The sequence below is a fragment of the Natrix helvetica genome (assembly GCF_964273705.1).
Source record: "Natrix helvetica genome assembly, chromosome: 1".
Lineage (NCBI taxonomy): Eukaryota > Metazoa > Chordata > Lepidosauria > Squamata > Natricidae > Natrix > Natrix helvetica.
The window spans coordinates 61,331,304-61,356,749 of record NC_138548.1 but is presented as its reverse complement, the minus strand read 5'-3'; the positions used below and the strand labels follow the sequence as shown (position 1 = coordinate 61,356,749).

Genomic DNA, 25,446 nt, shown 5'->3' with positions numbered 1-25,446 from the left:
ATATTACATTTTTATATTATATTCTATATAGAATTATTTATCTTTTATAAAAAGGTTTTCCAACATCATCTCCATCATCCTCACTTATAGTTTGTATAAAATTTTCCATTATTAATCTAGTATATATAAATGCTTTATTATCATTATTGATCATTTATTTGACTATAGCTATTCTTACTTTGTCTTATACATAGTACTCAACTACATTAAACTAAATTTTATCATGACATTTCATTTCATCATCCTGTATCCTTCCAGAAATGGTGCAGTCCAATATCTCTTGCCATTTGTAGAATCTGTATTCTAAGTGTTTTCTTGGTAAGTCTTATGTAGACTTCTCTTGACAACTTGTTATTCATTGCATATCTTATAAAGATTTGAAACCCTCTATCTGTTCCTTTCATCAGCTTGACTTTCGTTATCTCTAGTGCTTTTGCCGAAATTACTTTCATTGTTTCTGCCAAATTTTCTCCCCTTTCTTCATCTATATTTTGACATCTGAGATAGAGTTCCAGTTCATCGATCTCTCCTTTCCATATTTCGCACTTATCATTTTCCTCCACTCTCGATTTGCTATCAATGTCAACAATTTTCTTACCACTTTCATATGTCTCTGTGGTTTTTTTTTAACTCTGTCCTCAAATTTCATCATTGTTTTATAAGTATTCTCAGCTCTTCCCTCCGTACTTTCTGTATTTTGAGCTATAATTTCAAGTCTTTTTTCAATTCTCTCTGTGATTATTAAGACTTTTTAAATTTCTAGCATAATTCTTTGCAATGTTAGTCCCTTTTCTTCTTCATATTGGACCATTTTTCCAGGTTATAGACACTGCCACTAAAACATCCAAGGCTTTTTTTAGGTTTCAAACAAATTCGGTAAAGTTTTTCAGGTCAAATCTTTCTCTTTCCTTCAAAGAAATACCTGTATAGCCACTGACCCTTTCAGTAAACAAAGCCAATAGCTTTGTATTATCAGATGTTACCAAGCCTCTAGCCTCTAGATGGCAGTCTTACATTCTTTCCCTCTGTTTTTGCCTCTCTTTCTAAGCTCCGAACTCCAGAACAAAAGAAAAAAAATGTTTAAAGATTACAATCTGGCCGAGCCTTGCGTGGAAAGAAGCTTTTAATCCACAAATATAAAAAATGGAAGAAGTATAGAGGAAGAAGGGGAAAAAAAGACCAGTCCAGTTTAAAAGTAAGAGGCATTTGTAAAAAGTCCATCCATAAAAAACAAACAAAATTAAAGTGAAAAAGATAACATGATAGTTTTAAACCAGGGTTAATTCGCCGCTTACTTCCTTCTGTCTTCAATTTTATTTTAACTAAGTCTTTTGGGTTTTCTCTTCTCTAATAATAAAGATTTTTCTCACCATTTTGACACACTGTCTCTCCTGTTCTGCTTCTGTTTCAGGGGACTATCCCAACCTTCTGTAGCCATTTTGACTGCTTCTCTTGTAGCCGGCAAAAAGAGCTTCTGCTGGATCGATCAGGGACTTTGCAATGTCCCTAAGATCAGCAGGATCTGCTCTTCTCTATCACCGTTCCTTCAGAACGATTTAGGTCCAAAAAGGACTGTCCAGCAACAGAGATATCGACCGCAATCCTGGAGACCCAAGAAGGCATGTCACGTCATTGCGACATCAAGCCCCCCCCCCCAAGGTTATGATAATTGTTGAGGATGGCAATGCATGACCTCCTATCCATTTTCAGCACAGATGTAGCCTGTGCACCTTCTACTCAGAATGTGTATCAAGCTTTGCATTTGTCTACAATGCAAAAGGAAAGATTCTGTGCATGAATGTTAGATGATTGGAAGGCAGTGAGTGAGGAGAGGTGATTAGGAAGATTAGGAAGAAAAGCCCTAGAATGGCCTAATTTATACTTATCTCCTCCTTTCTCCTCTGTTTTACCAGTGATAATGTATGATGCTCTTTTTCTTTGATTAATCCCTGTGTGAACATCTTCTAATCAAGAAGCATGGTCCTGACTGCATGGTAACATACAGTATATGTAGAAAATAAAACCAAATAGAGAGTTAAGAATTAAAGAGTGCCAAGGTGGTTTCTTCTTGGTGACCCAAATTCTTCATGAATCATTCATGACTTGCTTATTGGATTCTATCTTCCATATACAATACAATAGCAGAGTTGGAAGGGACCTTGGAGGCCTTCTAGTCCAACCCCTTGCCTAGGCAGGAAACCCTATACCGTTTCAGACAGATGGCTATCCAACATCTTCTTAAAGACTTCCAGTGTTGGGGCATTCACAACTTCTGGAGGCAAGCTGTTCCACTGATTAATTGTTCTAACTGTCAGGAAATTTCTCCGCAGTTCTAAGTTGCTTCTCTCCTTGATTAGTTTCCACCCATTGCTTCTTGTTCTACCCTCAGGTGCCTTGGAGAATAGTTTGACTCCCTCTTCTTTGTGGCAACCCCTGAGATATTGGAACACTGCTATCATGTCTCCCCTAGTCCTTCTTTCTATTAAACTAGACATACCCAGTTCCTGCAACCGTTCTTCATATGTTTTAGTCTCCAGTCCCCTAATCATGTTCCACATTCCACCGTTGATGTTTTAATCTTTACAATATAAAGAGTAAATTGTATTACAAGAGTTGGCGATCACAATTACATTAGATTACTCTAAAAGGTGATTAGTCTAATTTATAGCAGACACATCTATCAGCAGCTATTAGTGACATGTTCAGAAGTTATGCCATTGAGTATCAAATGGAGGACAGTACTACTGCTTTATGCCCTATTTCTGAAATCATCTAGTTTGCCAATGCTCAATTTTTCAATTTTATTTGTTCCTAGAAAGTGTAGAAAGATTTGATTTAAATGTTCTTAAATTTTACAAGTTGCTATAATAATAATAATAATAATCACAGAAAGAGGAGGGTAAATAGTTCAGATAAAGATCACCTTTGAAACACAAATCCTGGTTCCAATGGTTTCATTGTGTTTCATACCATATTTGTGTTTGAATACAAGAAAACAAATACATGTTTTTTCTCTCTCAAATTGTAAGTAAAAATATTATATTATTATTATTAAAAGCGAAGAAAAAAACTTAACTGATTTCAGCTCTTATTGCTGAAATCATCCAAAAAACTACCTTTTTGGTGTAATGGGATGGGTTGTTTGACCTTCTTGACAGTGTGTCATTTTCAGCAAAATGAAGTATGATATTTCATTGAATAAGTGTTTTTTTAATGTGATATTTCATTAAATCAGTGTTTGTTTGTGTCTCTATGGAGATACTCTAAATCCATTGTTCAAGATACTGACAATGCAACCTATAAATGTCTATTCAGCAATGAAGTCCCATAGAATCCAGTCTGTCTTGCTCCATGATAAGTTCATTAAGCAAAGTTTGCCATCTGAAAATCATGACATGTTTGATATTTCAGATATCAATTGCATGAAATATGCTAAATGCTATTGTCAGCATTTTATGTGATTACTAGACAACCCATGAACTTTTGGGTCATTCTTTCAGAGATATTTCCTTCCCTAAACAGAGAAACAGAATGATTACTGGCAGGCAAAAAAAAATCAGTGTCAGTGACTTCCAACTTCCTGACTTCTCTATTGATATTGTTTATGGGAAGCCAGCAAGAAAATTAAAAACCATTCTTCTTCCTCCTTGACTGAACTGCAGAACTGCCTGCCACTTTACTTGGGGAGGGCGAACAAACAAAGCAGTGGAATGTGAAAAAAACCTGCACCCACACTCCCCATCCTGACATCTCCCCAAGTGCCCCCAGGAAGGAAGAAAGCTGTCAACCTTTGGCATGCTCCAGTTAACCCTACCTCACAAGAAGACATCCAATTGCTCCCTCATCCTTTTTTTGCTGCCCACTGCTATTAAAAGATGTTACAATTCAGCCTTGGCTCCAAAGCAGCCAATCGCTACCCATGCCTAGTCACCACCTGATTGGGGACAGAGACCAGATGGGGAAATGGCCCTCTCATCTACTCTTGAACCATGCAACTTCCTGTATTTCTGGGAAGCAGCCACAACTTTCCTAAATTTCATTCCCATGGTCCCAATATACTATAAGACAGCCATTTGATTTGTCTTGATTCAATCATTGTTGCCCTATACCTTCTGTTTTCACTGAATTGAAGGTGACAAACAAAGAGACATGAGAGTTTTAATATATATAGGTATAACCTTTTGTACTTAAAATTGATTGGAGAGTATTTAGTGACTACTTAAAACAGTGTCAGATTCAAGAGAAAATACAGAAATTCAACAATAAGAATAAAATTATATTTTAAATGGCCCCCTTTTGACCCGATGCCTTGAAATTTGTTGGTACTATCATTTGTAGAATTCCTAGGCAATAAATACTTGGGTAAATATGTTTATTTCTTTATCATAAACTTGAACTGCAAGATAGAAATAACAAACATAACCTGACATACTTTTGTCTAGTGAAATAATGCCCAACAAAGGAGTTATTTCATTGTGTTGTTTCCTTCCTAAAGACTTATCTAGATTTTGATGATGATGATTAGAGATGCCAACTATAATGAAAAACTACTTTAAATTACTTCCAGAAATGAGAATATTTGCAATTGCAGCTTGTTATGCAGAAGTAAGGAAAATGGAGTTGGACTCCCTTGCCTATATCACTATTAATATCAGATTAGCTTTCCAAGAGTTGTTCCCAGAAGTAGGTCACCATCAGTAACATAATACCTTCCCTTTTTTTGTATTTTTGTACATTCTTTTACATAAAAGAAATTATTCATTATCCTTAAAAATATGCTCTTACTTGGTGAATCACTGTTCAGCCAAAGAAAATCTCACAAGTGGGGAATGATTTTGGATATTGTATAATTTGTATAGAAAATCTGCTTTCTTGCAATAGTTTTGGAAGATGATCAGCTGATTAAAAGAGCTTGTTCCTTAAATATTTGTTTCAGTTATAATATATAAACTTTTAATGCTTCAAAGCTGACAATGTTTTGCTTGTCTTTCAAATTAATTATTCATTTGACCACCAGGTGGCCTCCCACACTGCATTGTGTATTGTATAGTTCTGATCTGGCTTTTTAAAACTTTCATAATACAATAGTACTTATACAATACAAATGTCTATTGCCTAGTGGAATTTCTCTGTGGGTGTCACATTATAGAGTTTGCAATGTTAACATAAGGCTCTATAGTCCTTCTAAATTTACATCAATCTCCTATCCATGGAAGTTATCTGTTGTTGAATCAAGGGTAGAAAATTGAATACTGAAAAAGATTTTTAAAGATTATGGCATGGCTTAAATATGCTAGCTTTTTACTTAAGTACTTAATTGCTTTACCCAATGACACCTAACTTCTGCCAGTATCACTTTGTTCAGCTGATTAGATAAACTGCAAAGAACAAAATCAATATAATAGCAATTCCTCAAATGTCAGTATCTAATGCCAATCACTGTGGCCTGAAAAATTATGTTTAATAGGCTCACAGTATTATCGGGGTAGCCTATTAATACTGTAGCTTCTTTGAAATATTTCTATCTTGCTTTCATTTTTTTAAATGTTGGACAGGCTAATACTATATACTATAATATAAAATCTGTATGCAATCTTGTACAGTGCAGTTTTGCATATTTCCGTGTAATTTCTTCAATTGTGGAGGATGACAGTCTAAAATAATGAAGATTTAGGCTGATTTTCTCAGCTCACTTAATGGGAAAATGAGACACCTAGCATACAGTGGTGGGATTCAAATAATTTAACAACCAGTTCTCTGCCCTAATGACCTGCTAGGTGGGCATGGCCAGGTGGGTATGGCCAGGGTGGGTATGGCCTGGGTGCAGGACAGAACTCAGCCACTGCAGCACTCTGTCAGTCAAAATGGGGCACGGGGGTTAATTACAAAATGTGGGCTTTGCTTTATGACATATAAAGGAATGCTGGGAAACTCTATATTTTAAAGAACGTTTAAGGAAGGGGTGCAGAATAGCCCTTCTCTGCCTGAGGCTGTAGAGACCCAGCACCAATCAAAACACTTTTTGTGAAGCAACTGATCAACACTAACAGGGTAAGTCACTAGTATACGAAACTAAGAGCAAACTTCACTCTCTTCTAGTACTGATGATGTTACCTAGTTTGGTAATGAAACATCTGCAAAAAACCATCAAGCTCAGAGAGCACCTATGAACCCACAGTTCAACCCTAAACTACAAATTCCCTTCTATTGATAAACACTTTTTGGTTAGAGGGACTCAGAGCCTACATTATATGATATATAAATTTTGATATGATTTCTGTAAATAAGGAATGTAGAATTATAATTTATTTGATCCTTCATACATAAAAAAAACCCATCCTGGAAGCCAAGGTGGGTTGGGCGGGGCCAGCCAGAGGTGGGTTTAGCTGGTTCTCCGAACTGGGCAAAAAGTTAACAACCAGTTCGCCTGAACTGGTGCGAACCGGCTGAAGCCCACCTCTGCCTAGCAAATGGAAGCTCTTTTGAGTAAATATGGATATTATTCCAATCATTGTTACTTCTAATAAAGTATTTCTTTATGAAAGAAGCTTATACAACTTCTGTTGGTTCAAATAAGTGAAATTATATAATGCTCAAATTTAGCTGTCTTTGTTTTCTATTTTTTGATCACTTTAAACATTAGAAAGAAAACAAGCGCTACTTTTCCCTGCTGTCTTAAAACTATCAGAAACAAACCACCAATTTGTTAGTAAACTCAATTGTGCAATTGTGTTTTAAATGATTTATATTATTATTCTAATTAGCTCCAGGAGACAATGGAAACCTATCTAATACCTAATTCCACAGTTTCAGATGAGAAATGGACATGTCCCACATGTTCTGATCCATAACCTGGTTCCCTACCCTACTCCATTTATTGAGAAGAAAATTACATATAAATGTAGTCAAACATTTATGTCATATCTGGTTTTGTGCAAACACACATCCAAAGAAAAGGATGTGATTTCACCAGACAGATATTCAGATGACATTGGCATAACACATTAAGATACCAAGCCTTTTGTTCTGTTACCTTCATATGAAATGACATGTGGATGAGTCTTCTGGAACCTGCCAGATTCTGTGCCTAGCAGACCTTAATATATATTCACCCTTAAATCAGTAAAAAATAATAAATGGAAAGTTGGAATGGTACAAACTAATACATGAGCCTCCTGCAATAATTTTACAATAATACATTAGAGTCCCACATAGGTCTCATAGCATGCTTAGAAAATGTAAATGAGCTGCAGTCCTATGTTTCAGAATGGGTCCATTTAAAAAGAAAGAAAAAACCCAACATGTTAATCCAACATGTTAAAAACAAGAAAAAAATTAACGAAACAATTGGTCCATTGTTGGGAGAAAATTGCAAGAAGGTGACAATCAACAGGGAGAAAGCAGAACTATTTAACTCCTTTTTTTTTGCATCTGTCTTTACACAAAGGGCAAAAACAGTCCAACCTACCAAAAACAGCACTACAAAAATCAGATTAGGAACACAAGTTGAAATAGGGAAGAAAATAGTAAGTGAACCCTAGATGAGTTCAAATCACCAGGACTGGATGGATTACACCCCACGGTTCTGAACGAACTGGCAGACAAGATCTCAGAACCACTGAACTCTTTCAGAGATCCTGGAGCACCGGGGAACTGCCAGAGGACTGAAAAAGAGCTGATGTGGTTCCCATCTTCAAAAAAGGAGAAAAAAATAGATTCGGGAAACTATAGACCTTTCAGCCTGACTTCAATACCAGGGAAGATTCTGGAAAAGATAATCAAGCAACGAATTAGCGAACACCTAGACGTAAACAAAGTAATAGCCAAATGCCAACATGGGTTTGTCAAAAACAGATCATGCCAGACTAATCTTATTGCAAAGTGACAAAATTAGTGGACCAGAGGAATACCGTCGATATAATTTACTTGGACTTCAGCAAGGCATTTGATAAAGTAGACCATAACCTACTACTAGATAAAGTAAAAAAATGTGGGTTAGACAGCATCACCACCAGATGCATTCGTAATTGGCTGACCAACCGCACTCAACATGTAGTCCTCAATGGAACTGCATCTACATGGAGGGAGGTATGCAGTGGAGTACCCCAAAGGTCTGTTTTGGGCCCAGTACTCTTCAACATCTTCATCAATATTTTTGATGAGGGAATAAATGGGGAACTCATCAAATTTGCATATGACACCAAGATGGCAGGAATAGCCAACACTCCAGAAGATAGGCTTAAGATACAGAAGGATCTTAACAAACTTGAACATTGGGCACTATCTAACAAAATGAAATTCAATGGTGAAAATAGTGGACCACCATTTAAATATGAGCCAGCAGTGTTCAGCAGCTGCCAGAAAAGCCAACACAGTTCTATGCTGCATAAACAGACAGATAGAATCAAGATCACGTGAAGTGTTAATACCACTTTATAATGCCTTGGTAAGGCCACACTTGGAATACTGCATTCAGTTCTGGTCGCCACGATGTAAAAAAGTTGTGGAGACTCTAGAAAGAGTGCAGAGAAGAGCAACAAAGATGATTAGGGGACTGGAGACTAAAACATATGAAGAACAGTTGCAGGAACTGGGTATGTCTAGTTTAATAGAAAGAAGGACTAGGGGAGACATGATAGCAGTGTTCCAATATCTCAGGGGCTGCCACAAAGAAGAGGGAGTCAAACTATTCTCCGAGGCACCTGAGGGTAGAACAAGAAGCAATGGGTGGAAAATAATCAAGGAAAGAAGCAACTTAGAACTCAGGAGAAATTTCTTGACAGTTAGAACAATTAATCAGTGGAACAGACGTTGCCTCCAGACGTTGTGAATACCCAACACTGGAGGTCTTTAAGAAGATGTTGGATAGCCATTTGCCTGAAATGGTATAGGGTTTCCTGCCTAGGCAGGGGGTTGGACTAGAAGACCTCCAAGGTCCCTTCCAACTCTGCTATTGTATTGCATTGTAAATTGGAATATGTACAGGCATGAAATCCTTTTATTTTTGCTACTGGTTCAGAACTGGGAGCACACATATGCACGCACATGCTTCATTTGCACGTGGCACTTCTGCGCATGCACAGACCCTTCTGTACATGTGCAGAGCATCTGTGATGACATCTGGGCGGGTGGGATGTGTCTCCCGATGCTGCCACTACAGGTTCCCCCCAACCGGGGCAAACCGGCAGAATACCACCTCTGAATATGTACTAACAAACTGGGTGGCTAGGGGGTACACAGGGAGCAGCATATCTGGCTAGGCTTATGAGTAAATCGGTGTTTTGTAACTGGCCACATCCACCTATGTGAGAAATTTTGCAAGTAAGGAAGGCTTCACTATTGAACTGCAATGGGCTCTAAATGATACTGTTAGAACCTTTGTTTCCAATCTAGGTATCCTGGGATTTGATTCAATGGGTCAGAATGCTAAGCACTGTAGTCACTCTTCAGCAGTGACACTGTAATTTTTTCACTTAATCTTGAATAATTCTCTCTGTTGGGAAAACCCATATCCAAATTTTGAAATTAGTATTTAAAAGCCTTTAATGAAGAGGGAGGGAGAGATAGAGAAGGTTGAAATGAAATGAAAATGCCTAATCCAAAACCTAGATTATATTTGAAGGTTTTGGCTGAATGTTTGGAGAATTCCTTTGGATATATTTAGCTCAATACTCCAGCACAATTATAACTATAAGAAAAAGTGTGTTTAAATATTTCGTGGAGCTGCTAATGTATCAGGAATAGGTCATTCCATGGCTTTCTGTGCAGACATGGTGTCACAAAGATCTGTCAAGAAAATAAAATAATTTTGCCTTGAAGAAGGTCTAAATACTTATGTACCAATTGAACCAGGTCTGTTGGCTATCATGGCTGTATGTTTATTTTATTGGTTTCTCCTTTAGAGATGTTCCTTTCTCCCTTGCCCAGCAATTGTGTTAATAAAAACTTAAATTTACATAAGCCATGCAAATGTATGCAGGTAATTTGAATAAGGTATAGGGAATTTTGTATATGTGCTTGAAACATGCAAAACTAGCCTGTGTAATGGTTGAAAAATAGAGGTAATACTGTTTCCTTGTAATGTTTCCAATAAATTAATACAAACACAAAGATTTGTGGAATCTAACAATTCGATCCTCTGAGAACTTAAATTGCTTTTGCACTTTTTCTGCATTATTGTATCCCTCCTGTCCAATTTATATGAATGTATGATTGTTGGTGAGAAGAAAATGGATTTGAAATATAAACAGACAACCTGGCCATATTATAAACTTATATATAAAATAAAAAACTGGAAAACCTATGTGATGCCTTAAATTTGTGCCAATAGTGGAGGCAGAATTTGTGATTCCTGAAGGAATAGTTTAAAATATGAGAGAACTACTGAATCATTTACAATGCATTTATCTCTACCGATCATTACTTGATTCTTTTATTGTAATGGACCAGCACAGCTACCTGAGATGTTTGCTGAAATGACACTTTGGAAAATGCATAAAGGAAGTAACTTTGACTTCGGACATCTTCAGTTACAAGTACTGTTTCCTGGCAGAATTCACCTGAGCACAAAGACACATTCTTTCTACCATATATTTCCAAACTTGCAACATTGGATAAAAGTTAAATCATTACTTTCCTCCATTACTTTCCCAAGTTTGTTTGATATTTTAAAATGTAAAGGTATGGTATTTATTGTGGTGTAGGAAGTCAAATCTGTAGATAGACACAAATACATTACATATCATATATCACATATATGATATATGATATATCTATATATAATGTTTTATATGGGACACAGTGGCTCAGTGGCTAAGACGCTGAGCTTGTCGATCAGAAATGTCAGCAGTTCGGTGGTTCGAATCCCTCGTGCCATGTAATGGAGTGAACTCCCGTTACTTGTCCCAGCTTCTGCCAACCTAGCAGTTCGAAAGCATGTAAAAATGCAAGTAGAAAAATAGGAACCACCTTTGGTGGGAAGGTAACAGCATTCAGTGCACCTTCGGTGTTCACAAGAACACAAAGATGTCTTCGGACAGCGCTGGCTCTTTGGCTTTGAAATGGAAATAAGCACCGCCCCCTAGAGTCAAGAACTACCAGCACATATGTGCAAGGGGAGCCTTTACCTTACATAGACACAAATAATTACATATCATATATCACATATATGCTATGTGATATATCTATATGTAAGGTTAGCAGATAAATAATTTATAAAGGTAGTCCTTGTTTAATGACAGTTACTTAGCAATCATTCAACATTACAAACAACCTCCCCAAAGCTACTTATGACTCGTTTTCAAAGTTCCAACTGTTTTTAGTTCAGATAAATTTATTTTTGCTTTTTCAAAAATGAACAAAACTATAAAATGAAATAAAGACAATATAGGAATGACATTTCCTTCAAGCGGACAGTATCCAGAATAAAGCAGCATTCAAGAAATCTGGTTAAAAATATAATGGAAAGAAAACATTTTAAAAATTAAGTTGCTGAATAGCTACCATCAACTAGTAGATCCATGAGACCTATTCAGCTAAAAGTCAGAGCAGACTTTGTAATGCAATGATGTAATCTTGGCTTTGTGTCATTTATATTCAACCTAAAAAAAAATTTTTTTCCTGAATAGGGAGGCTGACAACAATATTGTTCAGTGTTGGTTTTTATTTGGATTGCTTCCAAATTGTTCACATGCCTTCATTGAATCACATCATGCCTGCTTACGTTTTCCCTGAATTCCTGCTTCCTCCTTGTCTCATATTTTATTTTGCTTTTAAAGCCTTGGTTATGTTTGTGAAACTAACCAGCCTGGCCACAAAATTAGGATGTATCTTGCAGAGTGCATTCATTTTACTTTTTGCATATTTTTCCTGAGGTCATGTCAAGGTTAGTTTGAATTCCATCCTACATTAAGACTTCTTTCACAGCTATTTAGCTCTGCAGCCTACTCCCCGCTGGGGTCTGCCCCTTGGGCACGTCAAAGCTTCAGACCTGACAAATCACACATAGATGAAGCTGTACAGTTTTTTTTAACAGTTTCATCAGTAACATTTGCCTATACAATATTTTTTTTCTCAATATATTGAACTGCATTTTCTTGATTGTGGCATCGGGAAAATTTATTCTGTATACAAAAGCATTGTTCCATGAAGAAATTGCTAAATATGAGGCACTAGGCAGTACAGTTATTTATTTTTTATTTATTATTATTTGTATTTATAGACCGCCCCCTCTCCCGAAAGGGACTCGGGGCGGTGTACAGTCACTAAAATGCGTTATAAAATACATACATAAAACAGTTAGAATTTACTCAGAGGCAAATATTTTAGAAATGAATGAAGGTGTTTTCTGTTAGGTCCTATTAGATTTTAAAATCAGATATGCAAAATGACCTGGGATATCCTTCGTTGATATGCATTAAGTGACATTCTTGAGCAACCCACTATCTTCCAGCCCTCATTCAATTGTTTGTGTCCACAAATATGATTTATTCATTAATTAGTCTTTATGACTCTTCCTAGATATTAATAGGAACCCATAAATTCTCATTATTGGTAGACATGTGGTTTAATGCTTGCCATGAGAAGTATTTGAAAAAAATATTATTAAAAGTTTGTGAACAAGGTAACTTGTTGAATGAAACCAGAGCAATATTCAAATGTATGAATGGTTTGTGTGTATAGCAGTTGAGATTTTTTCTGCTGCCCCCCTTAAGCTACTGTAATCAACAATTGCTTAGAAAGTATATACCTCTGTCTTACTTCAGTATGGGCTTAATGTTATATGTTCATATGTGTTATATGTTCTTAAGTATAGCAATAGCAATAGCAGTTAGACCTATATACCGCTTCATAGTGCTTTACAGCTCACTCTAAACGGTTTACAGAGTCAGCAGATTGCCCCCAACAATCTGGGTCCTCATTTTACCCACTTCGGAAGGATGAAAGGCTGAGTCAACCTTGAGCCTGGTGAGATTTGATCTGCCAAACTGCTGGCAGCGGGTGATCAGAAGAAGTAGCCTGCAGTGCTGCACTCTAACCATGGCTCTATTTTATATATATTTTAAAACATCTGAATTTAGCAAACACAGGTTTTTTTTTTATTCAATGCATTTCCTACCTTTCAAGTAAAAAAAAGTAACAATAAAGATAAAATAAGCACGTTATTAAAATTCATTAATATACCACTAAAACAATAAACTCATCACCTTACTTCAGCAATAAATCCATTTAGGAACAAATTAAAGGATGTTCAAGCAATTTGGTCACACCTGCTTGACTTGTATTATTTTTAAACATTTCTACTAAATTTTTAAAGTTTGTTTTATGTACTGAGTTTTTTTAACCAGCTTGTTAATTTGATATTTGAAATTTCTTTTTCTTCTGAATGTCAGTATAAATGTTAAGAGCCTGTTGTGATGAAAATGTCTTTGCTAGCGTGGGACTCAACCAGGACAATTTTGGGAGGGAGTTTTAAGAACTGGGAACAACTAGCATGAAGACCTTCTCTCGTGTTCCCACCAAATGTATTTATGATAATGATAGGACAAAGAGAAGTGTGTATTACAGTAATTTAGACAAGTAATTAAAACATAGGTCAAGGAATTGGACTGGGCATCTTGAAAAATGGATGCCCTTGGCATACTTGCCTTAGATATGTAAATGTACCTCTGGCCATTATCAACATCTAACATTGCAATTAAGGGCTGAATGTTAGAATATATCTACAAATATGTTCATGTTTTCAAGCAGAGGTAAATCCTTGTTCCCGATTTCCTTTTCAAAGGAAACAGTCCGGAATAGCAACGGGTTCTCTGTGGGTGAGACTTCAATCTCTCCCCCCACTTTCATCCAGTACTGAAAAGCTTGGGTGAGCATCATCAGCATATTGGTAGCAAGAAACACCCAAAACCATTGGACAATATTTCCTAGTTGTTTCATACATGAAATCGCAGGCAGAATAAGATGAAGTTTATTAGGTTTAACTAAGTTTATTTTAGCTTACTTTAGTTTAGTATGTAAGTCTTAACATAGTCTTTGCTCTCTTGACATGTTTAGTTTTTTTGCCTCAATGTACTTGACTGGAGACTACGGACTTGGTCACCCTTCTCCCTTGTGCACTCCAATGTGAGAGTGGTCTCGGTTTCTGCTACTTATTCTACTTCTCTAAATTAATGATTGGTTGTTTAAAAATCATAAAAGTGAACAGAAGCAGTAACACAATTCCCCAGTCAATCTCCCGGCTAAGTTGTCCATCAAAGCAGTTGAAGCATATTCTGTCCCATAACAATTTCCAAAGTCAAACAGAAATGGATCTAAAATGTTGGAAGAGAATAAAATGGAACTATCCGATAGTATAGTGTATATGGAAGAAAACATACAATTTTCAATTAAGTGTTTCTTATGTGATAAACCTGGGAAGTACTGGAAAGATATTGATCATCTGATAATATATTTCTTGTTTGAATAAATAAAGCTGGAGTTCTTGGCTTTTAATGAGCACATTAGTGAGAAGCAATATACTTTTAAACAGGCTTAAGCTGTTAAGGATTTTTTAAAAGCATCTTACCCTCTTTTGTTTTACAGGACAAAATGTACTGCCTTTTACAAATTGCTTGATTGACTGATGAAGTGTGTAATTATAGTTGCGCTGCCATTTTGACAAAGCCACAATAACTGATTGTAGTTTAGTTCCTACTTAAGACATACCACCCTTTTGCATAACAAAACCCAGTTTTACTGGTCTAATTTTTATTCAGAACAAAAGGCACCTAGAGATATTAACTGTATACTAACAAGGAAATTTAGAACCTAGAGAAAAATAATAACATTGGAACACAACTGCAAAGGGGATAGTGGTTATGCAGTTATTTCAAGAGGAGTGGTATCTAATGAAGAGTTGTCTAAAGGGCTGCTTGTTTGGAACTAATTAAAGACAGATCTTCTAAATAGCAAAAGGATCATGGAAATTACATTAGGTGTCTGGAGACTTGTTATTTTTTTGGCATTCTGATTGTGGAAGTTGTTAGTCTAGAAATAAAGCATCCAAATAACAACTCCTTCCCGCTCGCCCACTATTGGCTGAGCAGTTGTATTTATGTTACTGCCCTTGTTGCAATAAGATTCATATCAATGGTCAGAGTCCTGAAGGGAAAAAAAAACCCCACTTTTTTTCTTTGCATTAACACACTGCGGTGAGAAGAGTCTTACGCTTTCACTCATGCATTTTCAGCCTTCAATTAACGTGAAAGCAGTACAATGCCTACACAACTTCTCTTGCCTAGTGGTGCACCATTTATCATTGCAGTTTTACATTGACCTTGACACCCACTTCATTAGAATAAAGATTGTCTACCATTTAGGTTACATTGTTCCTCTGCACAGAGACCCCATGCAAATTTTCTGTTCAGATAGAAGAGCTGTGAGCCTGTCAGAGGTCATCTGCATTAAATGATTGCAGCTATTTTCCAACTGCTTCTTTTCATTCTACTCAATTCAGGCTAGGAGGATCAATCAAGCCTTCTGCCTGAAACAGTGGGACTGCTGGGAATATAACTGCTTTTGGTGGTAGTGGATATGCCCTAAACAGTATTAAATATTTAATATCAACTCATTAAAGGGCACAAAAGATTTTACAGTTACAGTCAAAATTTAAATGTTTTGGATCATATCATTTCATAAAAGTGGAGCAATTGGTTTTTTAAAAACCACATTACTATGGTAAAATAAATTCTTAAAAAAGAGTTTTTCTTCCATAGAACTGTGACAAAGATATAATTGAGGAGGTGGGCAGCTTAGATGAAAGACATAAATGTTGGTGTGCGTGCATGCGTACTCCCCACACACACACACACATACACACATACACAGACACACACGCACAGACATAGGTACTGACCACCTCCCTCTCAGTGAATGTATTCATTCCTTGCTGAAATTATTTAAACAAAATGAATTTTTGTTTTGCACTTACATATTTGTTAAGCCTTTTTATTGTGCATAAATGACATTGTGCAATTTTTATTCTTCTTCTTTCTTAAATGACTTCATAAGAATAACTTAGTGATTTCCTCTCTTCAATTTTCAAGGTGATATAATTGGAGTGAAGTTTAATGAAATACACTTCTAAAAATATTGCTTTTTGAACTTCTGTTGGGGAATTTTCAATTCATTTTAATATAGAAGTTTGATCTATATATATTTTAAAAAATAATGCAATGCATCCCCAATTAACAATATATAGCCAAAGTAGTATGTTTTCTAGATCATGCAATTGCAATAGCTTAGCGAAAAAGAAAACGAATTCTTAACCCTGGAAATTATCTGCTATATGAATTCGGGCTACTTTAAACAATATTGCAGTTTTTAATTTTTTCTCCCCAAGGCTTAGCAGCAAATTTGTCCCAATAATAAGAAAACTAATTATTCATTTAGAAGGACAGCTATAGAAATCTTTATAATTTTTCTATGCAGTTTTTTTTTTTGCATGCTCTGATAGCAGGAGATTGCAAGAAGTTTGAACAAAGTAATGGCTGCTAGAAAAAAAAATCACTCTAAGACCTGAACAGCAACCAGAAATTCTGATTGTATTTGTAAGATATATGAAATATAGAATATAACCCTGCCTCTGGATTGCTTGTAAAATGTCTTGCTTTGGTGTTAGGAAAGGACTTGGTGCCTACGAGCTGTTGTGAAGGGTAGCCTGGCCTCTAGCAGATTCCTTCACTCTGCATGTATACAGCTGAGCTTTGGACCCTGGGCTTCGGAATAAAAAGAGTCTTTGTTCATTAATGAATGGCATTAGGCATGGGCTTCCTGAGGGGCCACCATGAAGCCTAGGCGTGAAGAGCAGGAATATTAGCCAGAAAGCAAAGGATGTATATGTATGTAGTCAGATGACAGGCAAATACTTGAGTCATGCATAGGTATCAGTTTTAATGCAATGTACATTTATTAATGTAATTGGAGAATGTATCCACAGGGCAGTGTTCCTAATAAGAGGCTCTGTGCAGCCTGTAGGAGGGAGTTATTTGCAAATGTGCTCATACATGAGATCTATTTATATCTGGTAATATAGTAACTTCTTAGCAAGAGAGAAATCTATGAATACTTGCAAAATGTGTTTCAATGAAATGTGAAGCTTTGTTTAATTCCTTAAAAAGTAACCGGCATTATTCTATTGTTATGAAAACAAGTCTAAAATGCATGATGTAAAATCTGAAAAAGTGAACCCCACTCCCAATAATGTTTCAACCACAGAGAAGTATTCCCTGACTTAATTCTTCCTTCCCTTATGCTCACAGCTCGCTATGTTAGGTATGTCTGGTCTCTTTTCACTTTAACCCACAGAAGCACCATACAAAAGTCTTACAATAGATGTCTTAATCTCTCTGTGTGCCTTTAAAGCATTATTTTGAATTCCATCATGCAGCCTTTTTTCCCTCTTTCCTTTCCTTTCCTTTCCTTTCCTTTCCTTTCCTTTCCTTTCCTTTTTTTTTTTTTTTTTTGCTTTCCTCTTCTGAAGTTTTATTACAACAAAATTCCCAGGGAGCTTTAGACCCAAGGGCTGCATAATATTGCCCTAACATTTCACTCTAGGGCAAGAATATGAATCTAGATCCTGATTTTTGTGGGGTGAGGGTGGGGCAGGGGTGCCCAATGCAGCTCTTTCATGAAAAGCGTGCAATAAAGACTTGGTCTATTATTAAATGTCAGAATTATTATTATTGTTGTTATTATTATCATTAACCACAGAGTTGACATCCACGATCTTTTCATAATGATTTCTTTCTTTGACCTCTTAGTGACTATGCATCTTGTTCTTTAACACTGAAGGAGACAAAAAAATGCTTAGTTGCTCAATGAGTGCCTTCTAGGCCGGTTCAAAATGGCTTATTCTTCTGGTTTCCATGGTGACAATTAATGCTGTTTCAAGGCATTGTTCCAGTCTCTGTTTGGACAGAATTTTGGGGTGTGATTTTTCACACACACACACACACACACACACACTCCCTCTCCCCCCACTCTCTCTCTTAAAGAAAAAGCTGGACACTTTAGGAAACATTCATCACAAAATTCTCTTAATAATCTTTTCTACATTTCCTGATTATGTTCCAGTGAACTGTCTTTAGTACAAACTTTTACGAGATATCCAAGGTGTATTGGTTTTAATTACTTTAAAAGATTGTAAGTGGAGAAGGAAAAAAGAATGAGGGGAAGAGAAGGGGATCAAAATTCCTCAGCTTACATCTCTCTCCTGCCTTTTTCTCTTGAGTGGATTCAAAATAAACTCCTACTTGTCCATAGATATAAACATCTGACTTTGCTATAAAAATACGTAAGGCTTTTTTCTGCGGGCAAAAGAAGTAGAAAAATAAATATTCAATCATTTTATTAATTGTAGCTATTGTTGGATGGTGGAGGGGGAAAAAAGAGGAAATGATGTGACTTTAAAAATTCTCAATCTCATTGTTGGCTATTGAACAGTAATCTATATTATAACATTCACAGCCTGTCATAATACAGCCGTCTTTGCTCACTTAATGCTGAGGGTAGAATGAATATGAAGATTAAATTATTTTCTCACCGCAGGATAAAGGACTCCTACTAGACTAGGATTGTGCAGCACTGATAGAGCTGGGAAGCTAATTTTGCAGAATGTAAGTGTTTGAAGGGTAAAAAAAATATATCATGTGCTATCAGAATCTTAGCTCAACAGTACAGTAAGCATTTTTCTCACAGTGAAATAAATAACTTCAGTTTTGGTCCTTTACCTTGAAACAACTGACTGTTCTTTTCATATCTGGTGCATCTTTCAGTGAAACGTTTTTCCCCCTATAACTTTTCCAGCCACTGTACAATGCATATTCTAGCAATTAGCCTCTTTTATCACAGTGTTTATGCAGTATGATATTCTGTGAAAGAGACAGAAAGCATATAGAAACCTAACCTATTTATTTGGTTTAATGTAATAATCTTTTATAGCATCTGTCACAAGGACTCTTCGTATTATGCTGCATAATGCAACCACTTTATTTAGAACCGAAATTAAATGATACCCATTAGGTCTTTATGATAACTAGAGTATTATTGTTAAGAGACATATGCTGCCTGATTTGTTTAGATGTTAATCTTTACCAGCTCAAAAACACAGCTATAATACTTTTCAGCCCAAAGCAAACAAACCCAGTTTATTACAGGTGAAAAATATTAGTAGGCAAGTGCAAAACATAGTCAGATAATTAGAGAACTCCCTTCGACTTTCTAGGAAATATGCAAAATAAGTGAAACCAGGTACATTGCACTTTCTAGCTAAAACAGACTTGGATTTCTCTTGATATTATGCATACTTACAGAAATAATTATGTAAATCTTTTTCAGATATATCATCTTTAAATAGAAATCAGATTACATAAAGCAGATTGTAATCTCCTCTAGTCACCCTTTCCAGTTGAAAAGGCAATCATACAGAGCCAAGAATCATACTTGTTGGCAATTTTAGCCCAGGGAAAAGGTTAGCTATTCTGTGATCCAATCCTATCATTTGAAACCTGATTACTTCTTGTTAATGCAGATATTTTTTTTTAAAAAAAAAGAAAAACAGCTTCTACTTTCCTTTTCACATATTGAAAAGACAAGTTTGTTTTATAAATCTAGACAATCATTGGTTGCCTCTTATGCATATTCATGCTTATTTTTGATACACTGGCATCTGATCTGTGTTCATTAATAATGAGAAATACTTTAAACCATCTAATTTAAAACATTTTGCTCTGTGATCCACAAATGACTAATATTTGAAGTTGGCAAAATATAAATGATATTCATGTGCAGTGCAAATGAAAGATTAAAATATGAAATTAACAATATGCAAACATATTCATGCAAATACTGAGGATCTATTAGCTGAAAGAATGATTTCACACCTTCCTTGTTTTCTGCTAAATACCCTCCAATTATATTTTTGTTTTGTTTTGTCAGGCAACATGTTCTTGGATCTGAGAAAAGCAGCCATGTTTCAAACGTTCTTTAGTCTACTTCGACTTTGCTCTAGTTTCTTCTGGTTTTAAGTTTTCTCCTTCAACGGCAGCAGAAGGAACTTTATTCTTTAGGTTTCAAAAAAGCCTAATGTTAAATGTGCAAATTGCTGATAGATAAGTGTGGTTTATATGACACTTTTAAATGCTTTTTTTTGACAATTGTCTTTTGTACTAGTATCTAAATACATATTATCACTGTTTCTTTAAAACAGAAAGAAAATTTGCATATGAACTTGTGTGTGTGTGTGTGTGTGTGTGACCGAGACAGAGAAAAAAACTATTCAGTAATAGGTTGTTGTTGGGTTTTGTTTTTTTTTTGCCAAGTAAACTGCCTTGGTTTGCTCAAATTTATTTCAGAGTCTTCCAAATGGGCTAAGGCGAAACTATGGCACAGGTGCACACGGAGCCATTTGTTAGGGCACATGAGGTGTTGCCCTCTCAGCTCCTTTGACCTTCATTTTTGGCCATTTTTTGCCCTCCAGGGGGCCTCCAAGGGGGGCAGGGGAGACCATTTTCACCCTCCCCAGGATCCTAGAAAGCCTCTGGAGCCTGGGGAGGGCGAAAAATGAGTCCATCACATACAAAAAGTGGGAGGAGGGCAGGGGTCGTGCGCGCATGCGCGTGGGGTGTGTCAGTGTGCATGTGCGGGGTCATGTGCATAAAATTATGGGTGTGGGCATGCCTGCCCATGACCCCCCTGTGCTCCCCCCCACTTTTGGCACACGATGGGAAAAGGGTTAGCCATCACAGTGCTAAGGCATCTGTAGGGGGAGGAGTGATCTGCACTGTATATGTTGTACATAAATTACATCATAATGCAATTGATATATGTCATTTGTATGGTGATATCATAACATGTGATATTATTTTGGCTTCTGTGCAGAAACAAAATGTAGGAGCAGGTGATACAGGATTTTCAAAGCTTATATCTTCCAGTGGTGGTAGAATTGCAGTTCCCAAAACTGACGGCTATCATTGGGAACCTGGGTAGTACCAAAGGAGGAAGTTTGCTATAAGAACTGTCTAGGCATTTAGTGGCTTTCTGTGGATTTTGCAATACAAAGTATGAGATCCAAAGTAATATCACCATATTTTGCATGCTTACTGAAACATTAATTTTAGCTACTCGGGCAGTAAACTCCTTTTTTGTGTTCATAGTAAACTTTTTTCTAAGTCAAGATGGCTTCAAACCCACTGGGCCCTTCAAATCAATGCTTGAGCTAATAAGCTATCCACGAATTATTTGACCTATATTCCATGTTGAATGAGTCTAGACAAGACATTGTCCTGGTTACTTGGCCAACTGTGCCTGCTCTTCGGAAGACCCAGTGGAAAGGAAATGATTATTTGCCAAGTCATAAACTAAGGCTAGAGGGACATGTGAATACACTCAGATTATGATATGGATTGAGATTTGTTGGCAAATGTAAAAGTATTTTAAAATGCAATTAAGATTCGTATGCCCTTGAATAGGATAAAGTCACTTGCTGGATCCCAGCCAAAAAAACAATTTGTATGTGGGGACATGAAAAAAAAATGTTTCTCCCAAGAATTGAGAGATACAAGGAAATTTATAAACATCACCTTTAAAAAGCTTCTGTATAAAATATCCTGTTATAAGTGAATTATTTTCATTAACTTGAATTAGAATTGGGAACCAAACAAATGCAGAGACCATACTGAACAGAGTTAGAAGCTATTTTTAGGTCACAGTTGTCTTCAGTCTCATTTTGTTGGTGTAATTTAGAAGCAAGGGAATTACATAATAGTGAGATCAAATTCAGCCATATTCATATTCAAGGTCTGCTGCTCAAGCAGGGGGTTGGACTAGATGACCTACAAGATCCCTCCCAACTCTGCTATTCTGTTCCTCTTACTTTCTAAGATTATTTTTTAATTAAAGGTATTTTTCTATAGCTAACTCATCTTTTTTTTTCCATTTTAGAGGTACAGTGTAGAGATGTCAATCAGACATCCCAAAAAGATGGAATTGCTGAGTAAAGTCGAAGCTCTGAAGAGAAGTGGTGTTTTGTTACCAAGCGATCTCCTTGAAAAAGTGGATTCAATTAATGAAAAATGGGAACTACTTGGGGTATTTGCATTTTTATTACTGTTTGTGGGTTCTAGGTCCTTTTTCTGTGCCTTAAATTATGCTCTGTGTCTGACTTCCAATATGAAACTCAAATATCTCTTTCATTCAATTCACTAGATACATTTCAAACATACTATTATAGAAAATTTTTCTTTGTCTGTTTTTTTATTCTCTGTTTGTGCCTAGTCAGACTTTAATAATTTTAGTACTTTAATACAGAAAAAAGGTAAGTAAAATATGCCATGTATTATGGGCATGCACCAAGTCAGCTTTAATACAGTATACACTATAATACAGATATACATGGACTGTCATGCTTGAGTGAATATTAATAGAATTTATTCTGAAGGTACATGTTAGAGACGTCTACTCTTTAACTATTTACTATACCCTAAAGATGAAAAGTGGGGATGTCACTACATATTTCAGGTCATACTGCAGAGAATAAATGTGCAAATATTGCACCAATCTGAAATTGCAAGGTAGCAATCAGGATGTGTTTTTAGTGACATATGCAGCTCATGTTTGACAAAAGAACTAAACAAAAAAAATAAATGTTTTATATAATTCATTTCATGCTATAATAGTCCCACTGTCAACCAAATGTGAGATTCTAACATCTTCAGCACAGTGAGTCTTTTAGCCAGATACCAATAAGGCATTATGTCAGAAACATTACTGCCAATTGCTGAAAGGTATGTGAGAGGACACATGTGTTTCTATTCTCCCTTCCTTCCCTTAATTGGTGTCACTCAAGATCAAAGGTCAGGTAACTTTAAAAACTAAATGATAAAGTCATAGGTAAGCAATCATTTTACTAAAAGGGCTACACTTTCAGCCTTCAAATAATAACCTAAAATAATGGATGCACTCCCACCTCACTGTGTCCATCTTCTGCAAAAAAAAAAAAAAATAGTTTCAATGCACTGTGATTCAGCTACACGTAAGCAAACAATAACAATAGTCATAAAAATCAGAATAATGAGAGGAAAAACAAGTAACATAAGATAGCACTCTCATACAATTCACAATCAGAAAGAGGGTTAATCAGTGTTGAATTCCAGTCCAAATTCAAGTTCCAGGAGCTGCAAGCCAAAAGATTCTGTTCTACATACCTGCTGATTACAATTCTGATGGCAATGGCAGAGAAAACAAAGAACAAAGAAGCACACGTGGGAGCATATTGCTTTTTAAATCACCTTCCAGAAGATAGCACTTTGAACTGACCTTAGAATAAAACTAGGAGTTAATTAAATGGAATAAGAATGGAATAATACGTTCTGAAAAACATCCCCATCAGACTTCTATATCAGCTACCATTGTTGACATGTTGTATAGACAAGATCACATGTAATGTTTTCAGTAACGAATATACTGTATGACCAAAGTCGAATGTGCCATGCAGAGATCCACTTCTCAGAATTTTGCACGGAAGATTTTGTGCTCAGCCAACCGCGCAAAATGCCAATTTCTGCACATCTATCACTTTTCATGAATCAAAATATCTTTTGAAAAAATGCACTTTTAGATTGAGACATTTAAATACTGCAATATAAAAATGCAATGTTTTATTGGAAGAAAAGTTTCTGTCCTTAACAGTTACAAAATATTCCCTGATGCCAACCTCTATGGACCAGTGATGTTTCCATAGTTTTGGAAATATTATGAAACACGGCCTGCGCATATTTGCCTCTGTCTGTACGCTTTGGCCACCTATTACTTACTGAAAACCACTCAAACTGGAAAAAGAATTACACATACTATGCTGAATGGGTAGATATTTGATATGATGAGTTTTGATAGCATTGATCATCTGCTGAGGGTGGCATAAGATTATGTTTCCAACAGCTGCTTTAGGTATTCCCAAGTTTTTAATCATATTCAGCAGCAATAGTATTTCTAATTCTGTTTCTTTTGTTTTCATTAGGAAGAAGCAATCCCCATGTCATATAACATTTCTCTCTTTCCGAGAGGAAAGGTAGATGCTGTGTGATGTGGAAAAAGACTATTTTATATCAAACTCAAATTCCCCTTGGGCATACAAAATTAATTGTTCATCTTTTTAAATCAGTGCATTTCAAGAACAATCCTAAATTCTTGGTTACCCCAGAAGCATATACAGTCAGTCAGAAAAGCAATTAATCAACTTTCCTTCATTAAAATAATCAGATTTTAAAACAGAAATAAAAGACCACTCTGCCATTTAAAATGAATTTTAAAGGTCCTTTCTTTTTCTATCAAGAAGCAATTTTATATTACTTTTTCAAATTAATTTCTGCATTTACAAAAAAAAAAAGTTGCTTTTTCTTCCTAAATGAAATTTCACGTCTAATGAGCAGTTTTTGATGGAGTTTTCTTTAATTTAATAAGAAAAAACTGGAAACTAACAACACCATGCACACTGTTTAATTGGCATGATTACTTTTAATTGGCATAAAAAAATTAAAGACAAGGATTTTAACTTCTAACAATGGTAAAATAGAGAGATATGGTTTTTAATATTACTTTCATCTAAGGTGAACAGTGTGGAATGGAAATACATTAGAATGAAATGTCAGTGGTGCGTACAGTTTAATCTGTGAAATTTTGTCCCCTGTGCTGAATATTACTCAGTCTCAATTGCATATTAAACAACCCTATCAAGGCAGGCATTGGCATCTGCTGTGCTGACACAAATTGTGAATTAAATGAAATTGATGTCCTCTGTCGTATATTTATGAAGACGGACCATTCTCTGAAGTATTCTGTTTATGAAGAATTTATGATTGCAAACTGTTCCAGAACAAAAAAGTGGCAATAAATTCTTTTTTGTGACCCTACCCACCAAGGGCATTGATTTCACCTCCTGCTGCTACTTTTGTTACAGCGTAAAAACAATAGCTAAAGCTGGATTCCACTGAGAGCCTTCAAATTATCAATATTTGAGCCATCAAAATAGAAGGGTGTTGCTAAGAATGCTTGTTTTATTCTGCTATGATCTCCCAAACACATTATTTGCACAAGGTTTGAGAATAGATGAGCATTTGTTGATTTAATTCAGTATGTATTTCAAAGCCTATTGTTGGGCTGTTAAATTCTCAAAACACTTATTTCCCATTTCACTGATTTCAATGGGACTAATCCTAACTTAGTCTCCTTTTAATAATCCATTGATTATTGCAGGCAAAGAAAGTCTAGCTTTTGGAAGTCTTGTAGCAATAACTCCCATTACAATGCAACCATTCACATAATTTTAATGAGGGGTCCTTGGTGCTCTCTGAGATTGCTTGTTTTCTTGCAAACATTTCATTACCTTAACTAGGTAACGTCATCAGTGTT

The 25,446-nt window shown here is 35.9% G+C and overlaps 1 protein-coding gene across 5 annotated transcripts in view; it reads left to right on the top strand.

Moving 5' to 3' along the window:
* AKAP6 (A-kinase anchoring protein 6) overlaps positions 1-25,446 on the top strand; it is a 294,028-nt gene that overhangs the window by 221,175 nt on the left and 47,407 nt on the right. For all 5 annotated transcript variants that reach the window (XM_081971195.1, XM_081971196.1, XM_081971193.1 and 2 more), the window contains one exon: positions 21,982-22,128. In XM_081971195.1, the coding sequence (XP_081827321.1) occupies positions 21,982-22,128 (147 nt within the window). The remainder of the gene's footprint in view (positions 1-21,981; positions 22,129-25,446) is intronic.